The following is a 12879-nucleotide window of genomic DNA, read 5'->3' as shown; positions in this document are numbered from 1 at the left end:
CAAAACGAGTAAATTTTATTTATTCTGATGTACTATATATAAAATCACAAATTAACTGCTCACTCATTATGAATTATTGGTACATTCCCAATCCCTGGAACAAGGTATTATTAACCATCCCTATTCACACATTGTATCTCATGATTGGCATGAGACAGAGAACAGTGCTGTGACTTGCTGGCCTGTCCACCCGCGTCCTCTCCTGCCAACCCTGCCCCATCCATACATTGCAAGAAACCTCTGAACAGGAGAGCCTACCCTATATGTGTATCCGCCCCTATGATATAGAACCCAGTGAAATCAGGATTATAAATTTGGGTGCAGGAAAATTTCACTTGGCCTGCATTTTTAAGCAAATGCACCTCCCAGACTAAATAAACAGATTGAAACATAATTATACTTTGGATTTTGCACTTCTCCAAATTTTGCAATATAGTTATTGGCTCAAAAAAAATATCAAAATGCATTAAAAAATGTGAATTTGCTTTAGGATAAAATAGGCTTTGCAAACGCCCGTTTGGAAAATACACAATTAAATACATATTTTGATATTAAAATACATATTTATGTATTTAAATGCAGAGTCTTGGACAGTCTTTTAAAAACTGTTCAGCTTAATATGGAAACAGGATGGAATGCACCTATGAGCACACACAGGAAATGGACACAGCCTGGAAATGGACTGATCCACCCATCCATATTCCAAAGTGTGCAGGGAGCCGCATATGGACAGTTTAAGTGGCGGTGGAAGGGGATGGGATGGCTGGTATGGAAGGGCTAGTGGGCACAGCCCTGTTCTCGGTCACACAAGATTGCTAACCGCAGGAGAGGCAATGAGAGGACAGGTCTTATGTTATGGTTAATTGCATTTGTATCTCCATTACTTCTACTGACTTTAGGAGAAGGAAACAATTCACAGTTTAAACTTCTAATGCATTTCTCCATCTGTACCTGTTTCTCAACATTTGGTTTGCTGATTTGTAGAGTCTGAGGTCCAGCAAGCCTGGTACCTGGGGCTGCTATAACAATGCTGGTGAGTTGTGCCATTGGAAAAGTTTTGGCTATGGTTGCTGTTTGCCCATTCACTACACGGACTGGGTGTATGGAATTCTGAGAGGAAGGTAAGGAGGTGGGTGTGAATTTTGTTGTCAGCATCACAGGCCTCTGAATGAGCTGAGGAGCAGCGAGCATAGGAGGAGGTGGGGCTGGGGCGATAGGAATGTTGTTCTGGGCAACAGGTTTAGGTCGAACCTACATAAGAGAGAGAGAAACCCATATCAGACCACATGGATAGATAAGATATAGTACTTAACACATAACTTATGACTGTGCCAACAAATATGACTCAGATTACAATAGTGTTTGTATTATATAGTGCTACACATCAGCACTGGAAAGAACTACAGTAGGCCCAAAACTTACACAATTGCAGCCTTGCGTACTTCACGAAAAAATAAATGGAAAGCGGGTTGGAGACTGGAAAAAAACCATCTGAAGGGGCCATGCGATCTCTCACAAAAGCCTCCAAAGCCCTCATGTGACCTCCCAAACCCCGGGAAACAAGGCAGAGGGGCTTAAAAAGCTCTTTCAGCGCCCAGTTTTTCTGCCATGGAAAGAGTTTTTAAGCCATCTGCCTTACTTACAGGACTCTGGGAAGGTTGCATGAGGGTCCAGGAAGGCCCTGCAAGGCTCCCAAGATCTTGCCCTCTCAATGCACCGATATCAGGATGGGTAGGAATGGTTTGCAGGGGAAGGCAGTTCCAGGTTGGGTATGTGGTTTCCTGATTTTGAATGATTTTGTCTTTGAACGTAGATCCCTGGAACGTAACCCTCATGTACGTTTCAGACCTACTACACTTTTAAAACCACACAGCTATAACAGTTGCACTGTGTTCGCCTTCCACAACCTACTGCCCTCCAGAGGTTTTGAACTACAATTTTCATTCTCCTTCACAATATCCCATTGTGATTGTGGCTGAAGGGAATTGTGGTCCAAAACACTTGAAAGCTGCCAGGTTGGTGATGGTTGCACTATGCATTAACTAGTTACAGTTAGGTAGCCATGTTGGTCTGCCATAGTCGAAACAAAATATAAAAATTCCCTCCAGTACCACCTTAGAGACCAACTAAGTTTGCTATTGGTATGAGCTTTTGTGTGCATGCACACTTCTTCAGATACTGTGTGCATGCACACGAAAGCTCATACCAATAACTGGAAGGAACTTTTTTATTTTGTTTCGACTATGCATTAACTGTTAGCACACAAATGTTAACCACACATTCTTGTACAGCGGAGCCTTGGGTAACGTGGCTTCCAGCTTACGTCACCCTCGGCTTGCGACCGGTGCAAACCCGGAAGTACCGGAACGGGTGACTTCCAAATTCACGCTGTTCATGCACGCACAGAAGTGCTGAATTGCACCATGCACATGCGCAGATGCAACGCTTTGGGTTGCGTCGTGGCCTCTGGAACGGATCCCCGCTGTAACCCGAGGTTCCACTGTATATTTCTACAATACTGCCATCATTTTGTATGTTCATTTTGTATGTTTACATATTCAATGTTAATCATACTTTAAAAGGATATACTGGTTCTGGAAGCACAGGTCTGGAAGCACTTTAGTATTTCTAAAATCCAGGGTGTCTAAATTGGATACAAATGGTTATGTATTCTAATTTATTATTAGATCAACTGTGTTGGCAAGAGTAGCTAGTTTCTGAATTACACAGCCCTCTCCTCCAATCAGGGATTACCTTTTTGAGCCCATCTAACTTTCTTTGGGTTAAATGCAGGTGGCTAGAACATTGGATGGGCATATCTATAGTCCAGCAGTTAATATTTTCACGCTTTCCTCTCTTTCATAACTGGGTAATGATTGTTGACATTACAACTAGGAATCTGAATAACAACTACATTAAAAATCAACAGTGGGGGTAGGAGAAGAGATGTAGCTTCAATGAGATGCAGATGGCATCCTCTGAGAGAGACAGCAACTAAATTGATTCTAGTAATTTAAAATACTGCAAACAATCTATTATATAATGCCTTCACCTTTGGGTAAAAGATCAGAATTTTTTCAAAAAGTTGCAGCTCAAGTTATTTCTAGATAAAATCTGCTCCTCTTTAGAAGAAAGGAGCAGGAAGCTAGAAACTACATTAATTAGATTACATAGTTACGTTTTGCTTAGCAAAAAGGCTAAGGATTCACATTAAATAGGGGCTCTTTAATCAAAGAAACTATGAAAAACATTCAACACTCAATAACCTTATAACAAGCAAGGCATTTCTTCATCATCTCGTCTTTAATTCAGTTCTTACAGAATTAGTACAAGGTAGAGAGCTGACAGGGAAACAATAAATATGATAGCAAAACTGGAGATTTAATCTGGAAAGCATATTAGGTAGTGTTCCATTATTACCAAGTATGGTGTTGTACTTCTTCAAATCAAAGTTACACTTTAGAGTTGAACCTAATCTATTTTTCCCTTTTTATATGCAGCTGCTTCATTTTACAGCTTTTAGGACAAACTCCCCACTCCTACCCCTTTTCCTGTTTTGGACAAACTCACCTGTGGAAGAAAATTTGGACGAGGTGTGAGTCTGGGAGGAGGGATGAACTGTGGCACTTTGATGGGCTGAGGAGGTGTAGCTTGAACCTGCTAACAATAAGAGTGGTGTGGGTGGGAAGGAAGGAAGACAAATTTAAGCAAAGGGAATAGGTGTGATGAGCAACTTCAAAGCTATTCAGGCACAGCCTACCTTTCTCACAGTAAACAGATTCTTGCTCTTAAAGCCATTCTGAAATAAAAAGGGCATTTCATGGGCATAATGAAGCTAAGTATCCTTTTGTTTCACCAGGATGTAAAACCCAAGACCTCTACTATTTTTAAAAATATGCCCTTATCCTTGACATTTTTGAATTCTCCTCTTTGTTTTACGAGTCAAAGCGCTACAAATAACCACAAAGAATAATCAGGTTTGGCTGCCCATTCAAATGGAGCTGCACGTGATGCTTAATTGTGCTAAGGCTTCATAACTTGGGGGGATGTTTTGAAATATTTGATAAGAGAGCATAAACAATAATATTCAAAATTGCCGGAAGGGTAAGTGTTAGGTACTAGATAAATTATTTAGTACATTAGGATTTTGGTTCTCTCTTAAATGTGTAGAACACTGTTTTCATATACAGTAATTTACTTTGGGAATGAAATACTTTAGGGTATAAATGGATTTCGTTACAGCTGCAGCTCTGGATCAATTCTTATTTAAACAGCAAAACTCCGTTTAAATGCCTGGCCTCCCTCACAAGGATATATTTTCCACTCAAGTTACTTTTTACATTTCTGCAGGTTTCAACAGCTTAGAACTTTGTGGAACTGATTATCAGAGTTACTAGTTAGTCACAAAAGCACCCCTGAGAAAGACTGTTTTGAAGGTTGAGGAAGATGCTGGCTAGTTCCCGTCATGAAGGATGGTGTGTTTGTGGGCCCAGCAGCAGCAAAAAATAGACAACGTTGGTGAGCCTCATTAAAATAATTTTAATATAAGCAGTGAAAGGAACATACATTTAAAACCATAACCTAAATAAGGGAAGTCCATGCATGGTCCTACATGCCTTTATTGGCAAGCAGAGCATTGTAAAAAGTCAGAGTGAAGGTGCGTTGTCAATTATCTTTCAGCAAACCAAGGAAAAATATGATATGATAGTAATCATTTGTTAAAGTAGTAAATTATTTTAAAAATTGAAAGCCATTGGAGCAAAAGTATTTTATCACATTAAACAAAGTTTTGCAATACCTGTATATGCCCCAAAGGGCACGCATCTCTGTTTCAACAAGGGGAGTTTTTAAAAAATGGCTCACGTCCTTAGAACACTAGGCAAGAAAGACCGCTTACCAATGTGACTGTATTTTTTGCCACTATTTGAACTGCCTCTGTTCCTGGACCAGTGACTTTATTTGTTGTCTGGAGGTTGACTGGCGTGTTCTGTGCATCAGTGCTAAGGACAGTTTTCTGGTTGCTATTGATGGCAGTCACCATGGCAATTGTAGGTCTTGGACCCACAACGGAGGCAGGCATGGTTGCTGTTGCTGCTTTCAGGACAAGAGGTAGTGTCTTAGTGGTGATCATAGAAGCTGTAGTTACCGTCTTCTACGAGAAATAATAATAAAAAAACACTTTGGAACCTATTCATCGCAAACTGGACAGAGTTTGCTCTAGAAATTCACAAGTGAGAAAGCAGAAGCTGAAATGCAAGGGAAATGCAACTGGGAAGATTTAAAACACTGTCAAAGCTGTGTGGAATCAGCCCACTCCTTTACAAATACTTTCAATAAACCTTCCACATATAGATGTGCAACCACACAGGAAACACCACTCTGTGCCTTGCTTAATCCATTGGTGCACTGTGTGTGAAATCAATCATGTCTTGATAGTTCATGCTTTGGTGCATATAATGTCCCCATGTCTCTTGTCAATTCCATGTCCCCCAAACATTAGTGTACCTATACGATGCCATTGGCAGTGTCAAATGGATTTGTTTTGAGCCAGTGTTTGTAGGCTGTGGTCAAATGGATGAGAGTTAACAGGCTAATACTGAATCCAGGCAAGATGGACATTTGGTTGCTAGGGAATTTAGGAGAATTTGCCTAGAAATGCCCTTGACAGAGTGCTGAACTAACTGTTCAGTAGCAGACAGGAATCTGAGAACCTTGGCCACCAACAGTTGTAACAGTGGGCACAATGTACTGGGGAGCAGCAGCAGTGTGTGTGTGCTTACACTCAGCAAACATGGAATCAGGAACACTGAGGTGCAAAGTAGATGCAATGTGTACTTTAGCAGAATTTTCAAAGCATCTGATATTGAATTGAGTTTTTTTTTTTGCTGTTGCTCTAATGTTCCTTTTTCATTATCAGATTTAATTGAATTGGTATTTTATGTAATTTTATATCGTTGAAACACCTTCAATTTCCTGCGATATATCTATTTTTAAATCACAAAAGTATCAAGGCTAAAATGAGGGGCTTTCAGCATAATCAGTAAAAGCACGTCACAACTACATTTTGGCATCACTATTATGACAGTGTTTTCACTAGTTCTTATGATTTACACAACACATTCCACAACTAAAAATAATCAGGTCTGCTAAAATCCCTTATTGAAGAGCTTATTGTAGTTGTTGCACAATGTGGAAAATGCTTTGTTTATAATTATTTCAAATGAGAAAGCACATATTTAGCTAGTTTTAAAGAAGACTAATTTGGAAAGCATTGCAGATTTCTGAGTAGACAATTCAGAGATGCATGTGTGTGTAACGTAAGTTATAACTTGGTTTTCTCTATACACATTAAAGGAACGGGTTGCAGATTCAGTGCTTTCTAAGAAACACCCTAATTGGACACTGGCAAGGAAAGAGTAGGAGCAATTTCAATACAGTGTCGCTAGAGGGCTCTTTAACATTGAACATAACTTTGTACAAATGCAGAAATGACCTGGAAGTTAATCTCAAAGTGCACAGCACAGAATACAGAGAAGAACATGAGTGTCCCTTTACAGTCAAAACTCTAGATAAAAGCAGACACCAATAATTTAAAAATTCAGTTACTTTAAAAGCACATCAAGATGAGAATCCGACAATTCTGAATTCCAAGAGCAATATCTGAAGTGGTCCTAGTCAGTAATATATATTGACTTCCAGGTGAATAATTCCCATACAAAGCAGAGCCTTGCAAACGAAAGGGTAAGTATTCCACCAACTGTTCTGCAATTCTCTGTATAGACATGAATTGATGGTAGGATATTCATAGCAGGCCAATCCCAATATTTCTCCTCTTCTGATGAAAGTGCAATGCCCCATGAGGCTTTCTCTCTTCCCAGCTATAATCTAGCAATGCCCATTCCATCATGCTGAATGAAACCAAGGGAGAGAAGGAAAGGAGGGGCAGCAGTTTTTGCTTTCTTTCTGTCCTTGAACTATTTCCATTCCAGTTGGTTGTTATAAGAACTTTGTAACAACATACTAATGACTGAGTTGGCTTTCTGCTTCGCCTTCCCACCAATTCCCATTCTCTTTAGTGTCACTTAGTTTAGGTTGTAAGCCTGAGGGCAAAGATTGATCTCTGTAAGCCTTTTTGGGACCCTTTCTTCAGTTGAATAGTGAGATAAAATTGTATATATTAATAGCAATGGTGCCCTGATAGGCTGCCGTCCAAAAGGGCCAACACACTGCCTTACATGAGGTCAGACCACTAGCTCACCTAGCTTAGCATTTGCACTAACTAGCAGCGATTTTTCAAGCAATCCAGTTAGTAGTCTCTCCTGAGCCTAACTTGGAGATGCCAGAGATTTTAGGAAGGAGTCTTTCCCAACCCTAACTTGGAAATGCCACGGGTTGACTGGGACCTTGTGTATGTAAAGCATCACTACTACTGAGCTGTGGCTCCCCAGATGAAGTTTCCAAGAACAGAACTAAATGAAATAAATGCCAAAAACAAATGCCTCATGTCAAGCTCCTCCTTTGTAATATCTTGTGCTTGTTTTTTTTTTTTTTTAAACAGAATTTATTAACATTTTCATAATATAACACAAACCCAACCCCACACCTACAAATACAAAAACAACTACAAATACACATAAAGTCAGGATTCTTCTTCTTAATTATAACCTTACAAAAAAAAAAAATTCTAGTTCTGAATCTTGACGCTTGACTTCCCCCGCCTTTTCACCTTCGGTTTTAATTCAATATACTATTTCCTTAACAACTTTTCTCTGTAAAAAATTTAACTTTACTTAAAAAATAAAAAAACATACTTATCTCAATCTTTGCATTATACCTTAAATCGTAACCAAATATTCTTATAGCTAAACTTATTTCTTCTGTCCTTTATCATGCTGCTTTTAACTTAAAATTCAATATCTCCTTACTTATTTAAAATAAACTTATCATTAACAGACTTCACACTCCGACTTCGGATACCATGGCAGACCATTTAGATTATACACTTAATTCTTCAACCCACTCCTCCTCTGTCCATTGTCTTTTCCTGTCTTTCTCCAGCGCCAAATCTCCCATTGTCTTCCTCCAAGTGTCCACAGATCCAGGCTGCATCCACAGCAAACCCCGCATCGAGCCTTAAGGCGTTTCTCATCTGCATTCTGGGCTCCTCCGTTTCTTTTGCTTCTTCTTCTTGTAAAAATTCTAATTCCATGTCCCTTACCCCCGAGCTGCCACCTCGGGGTCTGGATATTGTAAGTTTTCCCATTTCCAGTTGTTCTTCCCGGATTTGCCCAGCCATCTCAGACCATCTTTCAACCGCCCCTCCCAGCTCTTTGCCAAGGCATGATTCCATTGTGTAGAACTTTTGAAAAGCCTCCTCTGTGGAAAGTAGATCTTTTTTGTGAATAATTCCACTCAAGACTTGTAGTTTCCGATCAAGCAGTTCCATCTGCAAAATAGTGAGCTTTTCCTCATCCTTTAAATATGAGTTCGATGCCAATATGAGCGCGAAGTCCAGCATTTTAAGAGAGAGGGTGAGTGTCAGATTTCAGTTCCTGTCTCTTCCTTCCTTTGTTTCAAATTTTTCCTGCGACACACCAGGTCACCGCCATTTCTCCGAAGCAGGAGTATAAAGACCAAAACTTCAAGCGGAGATATTTTTCCCCCAGTTAACCCCCGAAGGGAGATCTCAACAGACTCAGTTTTCAAATTCCAAATACTTTCTATTGATTGTTGTGGCAGCAGTCACTTAAAGAGTTAATTTCTTTCACCAGCCGAAGGGAGGGAGGCGGGCTGCCTTTCTTCTTTCCCCCAGAGCATTCCAGGAAAACAAAGAGTCAATCAATTACTCACAGCTTCTGGGTTCTTATCAGCTCCTTAATGACAGGTAGAACTTAGACGCTCATCACAGGCTTAGCCGCCGCAATTCCATCCCGGTTGGGGCATGTCCCCTGAAGCCCGGCTCCGTCGTCCCTTCACCCCCACTCCCCCTTTACAGGGGGTGCGGGGGAAGGGTTCGGAGCCACAACGGGCACAGCCGGGGAGCCCAGGGAGCGGGACGCTCTTCCCGCTCCCCAACCGGAGCCCCGCTATGCGGCTGCAGGGCTCCTAACCCCCGGAATGAACTGGGTGCTTCGCAGCCGAAGCATCCCACGACCACCCATAATGGCGTCCGCAGCCGGAAAATATCTTGTGCTTGTGTCCAGAAGTCATCACTCTGTGCACTTCCTTGCTTCTGCTCCATATATTTTGCTGCTGATAGGGAAACATAGTGTCATGGGATGTCACTGATGGAAGAGGGTTTTCTTTAACAAGGGGCCACCATTTTCAGTATCAGCCAGTCATTGTGTTAGTTCTGCCCACAGGGTCTCAAAGAGCCAGCGGGAGCAAATAACTGCTCACAAGGGAAAGGCTCAGTTTCTTGGCTGCCCCAATGCTGCTTAAAAGAACAGCAATTTTCCTTAAAGCACTTCCAGTACTCTAGAAGCTAGCTTATCGCTTATCTTCTTCTACTAAGAAGGAGCAATAGACAACATCTAAGCTTACCTTTCTCCAAACTCGGGGCACTGCCTGGCCAAAGTGGTAGAGAGGAGGCAGTCAAGTGGCTCTTAAGTATCAGAGAGTATCAAACCCAACACCATTTATGCTTCTGAGAACCTCTCTAAATACCTTATTTTCCCCAAGATCTCCCAGTCTCTAGAGTATAGTCTCTATCATGCTGAGAAAAAGAAAGAGGAATAGTTGTTCCCTGTTGAGATGAGGGTTTACTCTCTTCTGCCTCATTATAAGCCCAGAAGCTAGACTGCCAAATGTCTACACACAAATAACTTATTTTTTGCCAATTCAAGCAACTAGCTTTCTAAACTGACTATGTGATTCAAGCTTACTGAAATTTCAGTAAATGCCCTCAGCAATTATAGATGCAACTACATTAATCTCTGTTATTGTATTTGTGGGAAGAAGACGGGGGGCAGTTTATGTGGATCCTTTCTATGTATTTCTTTGTTTATAGCCGGTTTGGTTTTATATTATTATTTCTGGTATTCTATAGTATATCATGTTGCTGAAACATACTGAACCAAGATCTCTGGACACTTGTAGTTCCCTAGTTAACAACTACTGAGGGAAATCATTTCCACAAAAAGAGAAAACTCAGGACAATTCCACATTATTTTCCAATGAAGGACACCTATCCTTGCAGGAAATGCTGGGCTAGGTGGACTGCATTCTGATCCAGTTCTTAAAGCAAAAGTGTATACTCAGAGCACTTAACACAAATTAGCTGTGCCTTAACTGTTAAAGACAACTTGGTTAACCTGGTGTGCAGTGTTGCACATCAGTTCATCATGAGGGTCCTATAAAAAAAATTAAAAAACTAAAGCATGCAAGATTCATATAATACTGTTACTTCAAAATCCAGTAATTGACTTAGCTTTCTAGGGAAGCGATCCATGCTTAGACTCAAGATCATAAAGTGCTCTTGTTTCACTTTAACGCTACTGATAGCTTTGTAGCACAATCCTACACATGTTGATTCAGAATTGAGTCTTACTCTCTAGCAAGTGTGCACTGGATTATGATAGGTTAACTCTGATTTTATGTTCTCTTCTTTATACAGTGATACATTTCATTCTAAGAAAGGAATACATTTTGAAAATTAACGTAACACCTTCAACCACTTTACCTGTGATCCAAGCAGGTTTGGAGAGGCTGTGGTAGTTTGCTGCTGCTGTAGCTGTAGTGGCTGTGGAGTTTGTATTTTATTTTCTGACTGTGCCAATGGTTGTATTTGAAACTTACTGTCCGGCTGTTCCTGCTTTACCATCAAATTCTTCCGCAGCTGTTCAACCACCCTTTTCTATCACAAAAGTAGACACAAAAATACAAGGCATTACATTATTAACTTGCAAAACACTATATACATTGGTTTATAATTTATAGTTTATAAATCCATTTACTGTCTGGCTTTCAAAGGATTAATCTAGGTGGCCCAAGGCACTGTCCCTTATGTGTGATACAGTAGCTGTTACAATGAGAGTGTAACTGACAGGCAGCAGGGGCAGAATAGACATGCTTGTAATCGGGTGAACCAGGTTCGCGTCTTCACTCCTCCACATGCAGATGCTGGGTGAGCTTGGGCTAGTCACACTTCTTTGAAGTCTCTCAGCCCCACTCACCTCACAGAGTTTTTGTTGTGGGGGAGGAAGGGAAAGGAGAATGTTAGCCGCTTTGAGACTCCTTCGGGTAGTGATAAAGCGGGATATCAAATCCAAACTCTTCTTCACCACAGCTACACATATCTGTAGGATCATTGAGCTCTCTCAACCTATTGGGTACTACTTAATGAACTCCTCAGTATGCATTCAGAGCATTCAAGAGGGATCCTAAAAGTATGGTCATGTGCTCCACTATGTTTTAGATCAAGGAAATAAATGAAAAAAATATACCGGCTCATTAGGCCAGAGTGCTACCAGCTACTTTGCCCCCACGTACAGAAGGCATCTCAAGATGGATTAACAAATATTGGTAACTTTAAAAACTCTTTTTTAAAAAAATAAACACTGCACACATCCATTAGAGAACTCATTTTCCCCCAAATGGCTGAATGCAGAAACAATCAAATATGATAAACAATAATAATACAGCCCTCAAACCAGAAGTTACATGCACTTAAATTGAACCCCCCCCCATGCACTATTGTTCCTACACAGTTCATCCTAGAAACTGTGGTATAGCCAGGACATTCACAGTTCAAACATCCCACCTGGTTTTCAATCCTGCACAAACCTATCAGGTTAATTTCATGCAGGTGGTAAGGAAGGGGAAAGGAGAGATAGGGCGGAGAAAGGAATGAGTGTGTCCTACCCACATTTGGCTTCATCCCCACCCACTGTTGGCATGCGGTCCCTGAAAGATTATATGTAAGAGAATGGAGCACCCTCAAGGAAAAAAAAGTTTCCACATTCTTGTCTTAAAAGTAGTCCAGTGTTTCATACAGCAATAACCCTGAACTCTTAAGAGTACGCAATTCCCTACAAATTTTAACTCCGTACCTTTTCTGCTACAGCAGAATCTGTTTCAGGTTCTTTGGATCTCTCCTCCCCTTTGGTGGTCATTGGCCAGCTCTTAAAACTGCTCAGCCATTGCCTACTCAATCCACTCAGACATTGCCTTCTCAGTCCATTCTTTTATCAAGTTCTCCCCACCACCACCACCACTTTACAGTGGTGTATATTCCAGACTTCTGTCATCTGTTCTAAAACTCTATGGCTCTTGGCCTATCTAGGTGATACTTCTAGGCACTTGGGTCCTCTGAAATGATTACTTATCTCATACTTGCAAATAAGGTAATTCAGTCACTAGCTAACTTTAGCACCCAACCAACCCACATTTACCTATGCTGACCATTTGTGGCTCAGTGGTGGCCTGAAAATATGTTATTTCCCTTGCCTGGCTACCTATAGATGATTCTTATCAGGCGCTGCAACCTCCCAACAGTTGGTCTTCGCCCCCAAAAGGTGCACTCCTCCATTGTCACCCGTAACAGGCGGGTGTCAATGCCTTGTCTGGCTACCTATATGTGATTCTTATCAGGCAACCAAGCAAGTGGCTATTTAAAAGACTGGTTTGTAGTTTGAACCATGTTGCACTATCTGAATTTATTAGACTAGTTTACCTGAAAACCTACACATGAAAATGAAATATAGGCAGCTGACATCAAGCAAAGAGATCTGCTCCATATCTGAGTTTATATGTGCATTCAACCATTGATCAGTCATTTAAGGTTGCTTTCTGAAACATCAAGTCTGTTATCAAGCTATTAAAAATGCTATGTCAGCAAGCAGAGACAGGAACAAAAGGAACATTTCCAGAAAGCAGAGA

The 12879-nt window shown here is 40.8% G+C and overlaps 1 protein-coding gene across 5 annotated transcripts in view; it reads right to left on the bottom strand.

Annotated features, from left to right (window-relative positions):
- The window catches only part of PHF21A (PHD finger protein 21A), a 131500-nt gene that overhangs the window by 22208 nt on the left and 96413 nt on the right, over positions 1–12879 (bottom strand). For 3 of the 5 annotated variants that reach the window (XM_033149121.1, XM_033149140.1, XM_033149105.1), the window contains exons 6-9: positions 10682–10855; positions 4898–5152; positions 3571–3660; positions 952–1251 (exon numbers count right to left, since the gene is read on the bottom strand). In XM_033149121.1, coding sequence (XP_033005012.1) covers positions 952–1251; positions 3571–3660; positions 4898–5152; positions 10682–10855 — 819 coding nt within the window. The remainder of the gene's footprint in view (positions 1–951; positions 1252–3570; positions 3661–4897; positions 5153–10681; positions 10856–12879) is intronic. The other 2 variants (XM_033149130.1, XM_033149114.1) reach the window with 1 other exon arrangement.

The sequence above is a fragment of the Lacerta agilis genome, chromosome 1, assembly GCF_009819535.1.
Source record: "Lacerta agilis isolate rLacAgi1 chromosome 1, rLacAgi1.pri, whole genome shotgun sequence".
NCBI classification, from domain to species: domain Eukaryota; kingdom Metazoa; phylum Chordata; class Lepidosauria; order Squamata; family Lacertidae; genus Lacerta; species Lacerta agilis.
Note: the sequence above shows the minus strand (reverse complement) of the source record. Positions and strands in the feature narration are given on the sequence as shown.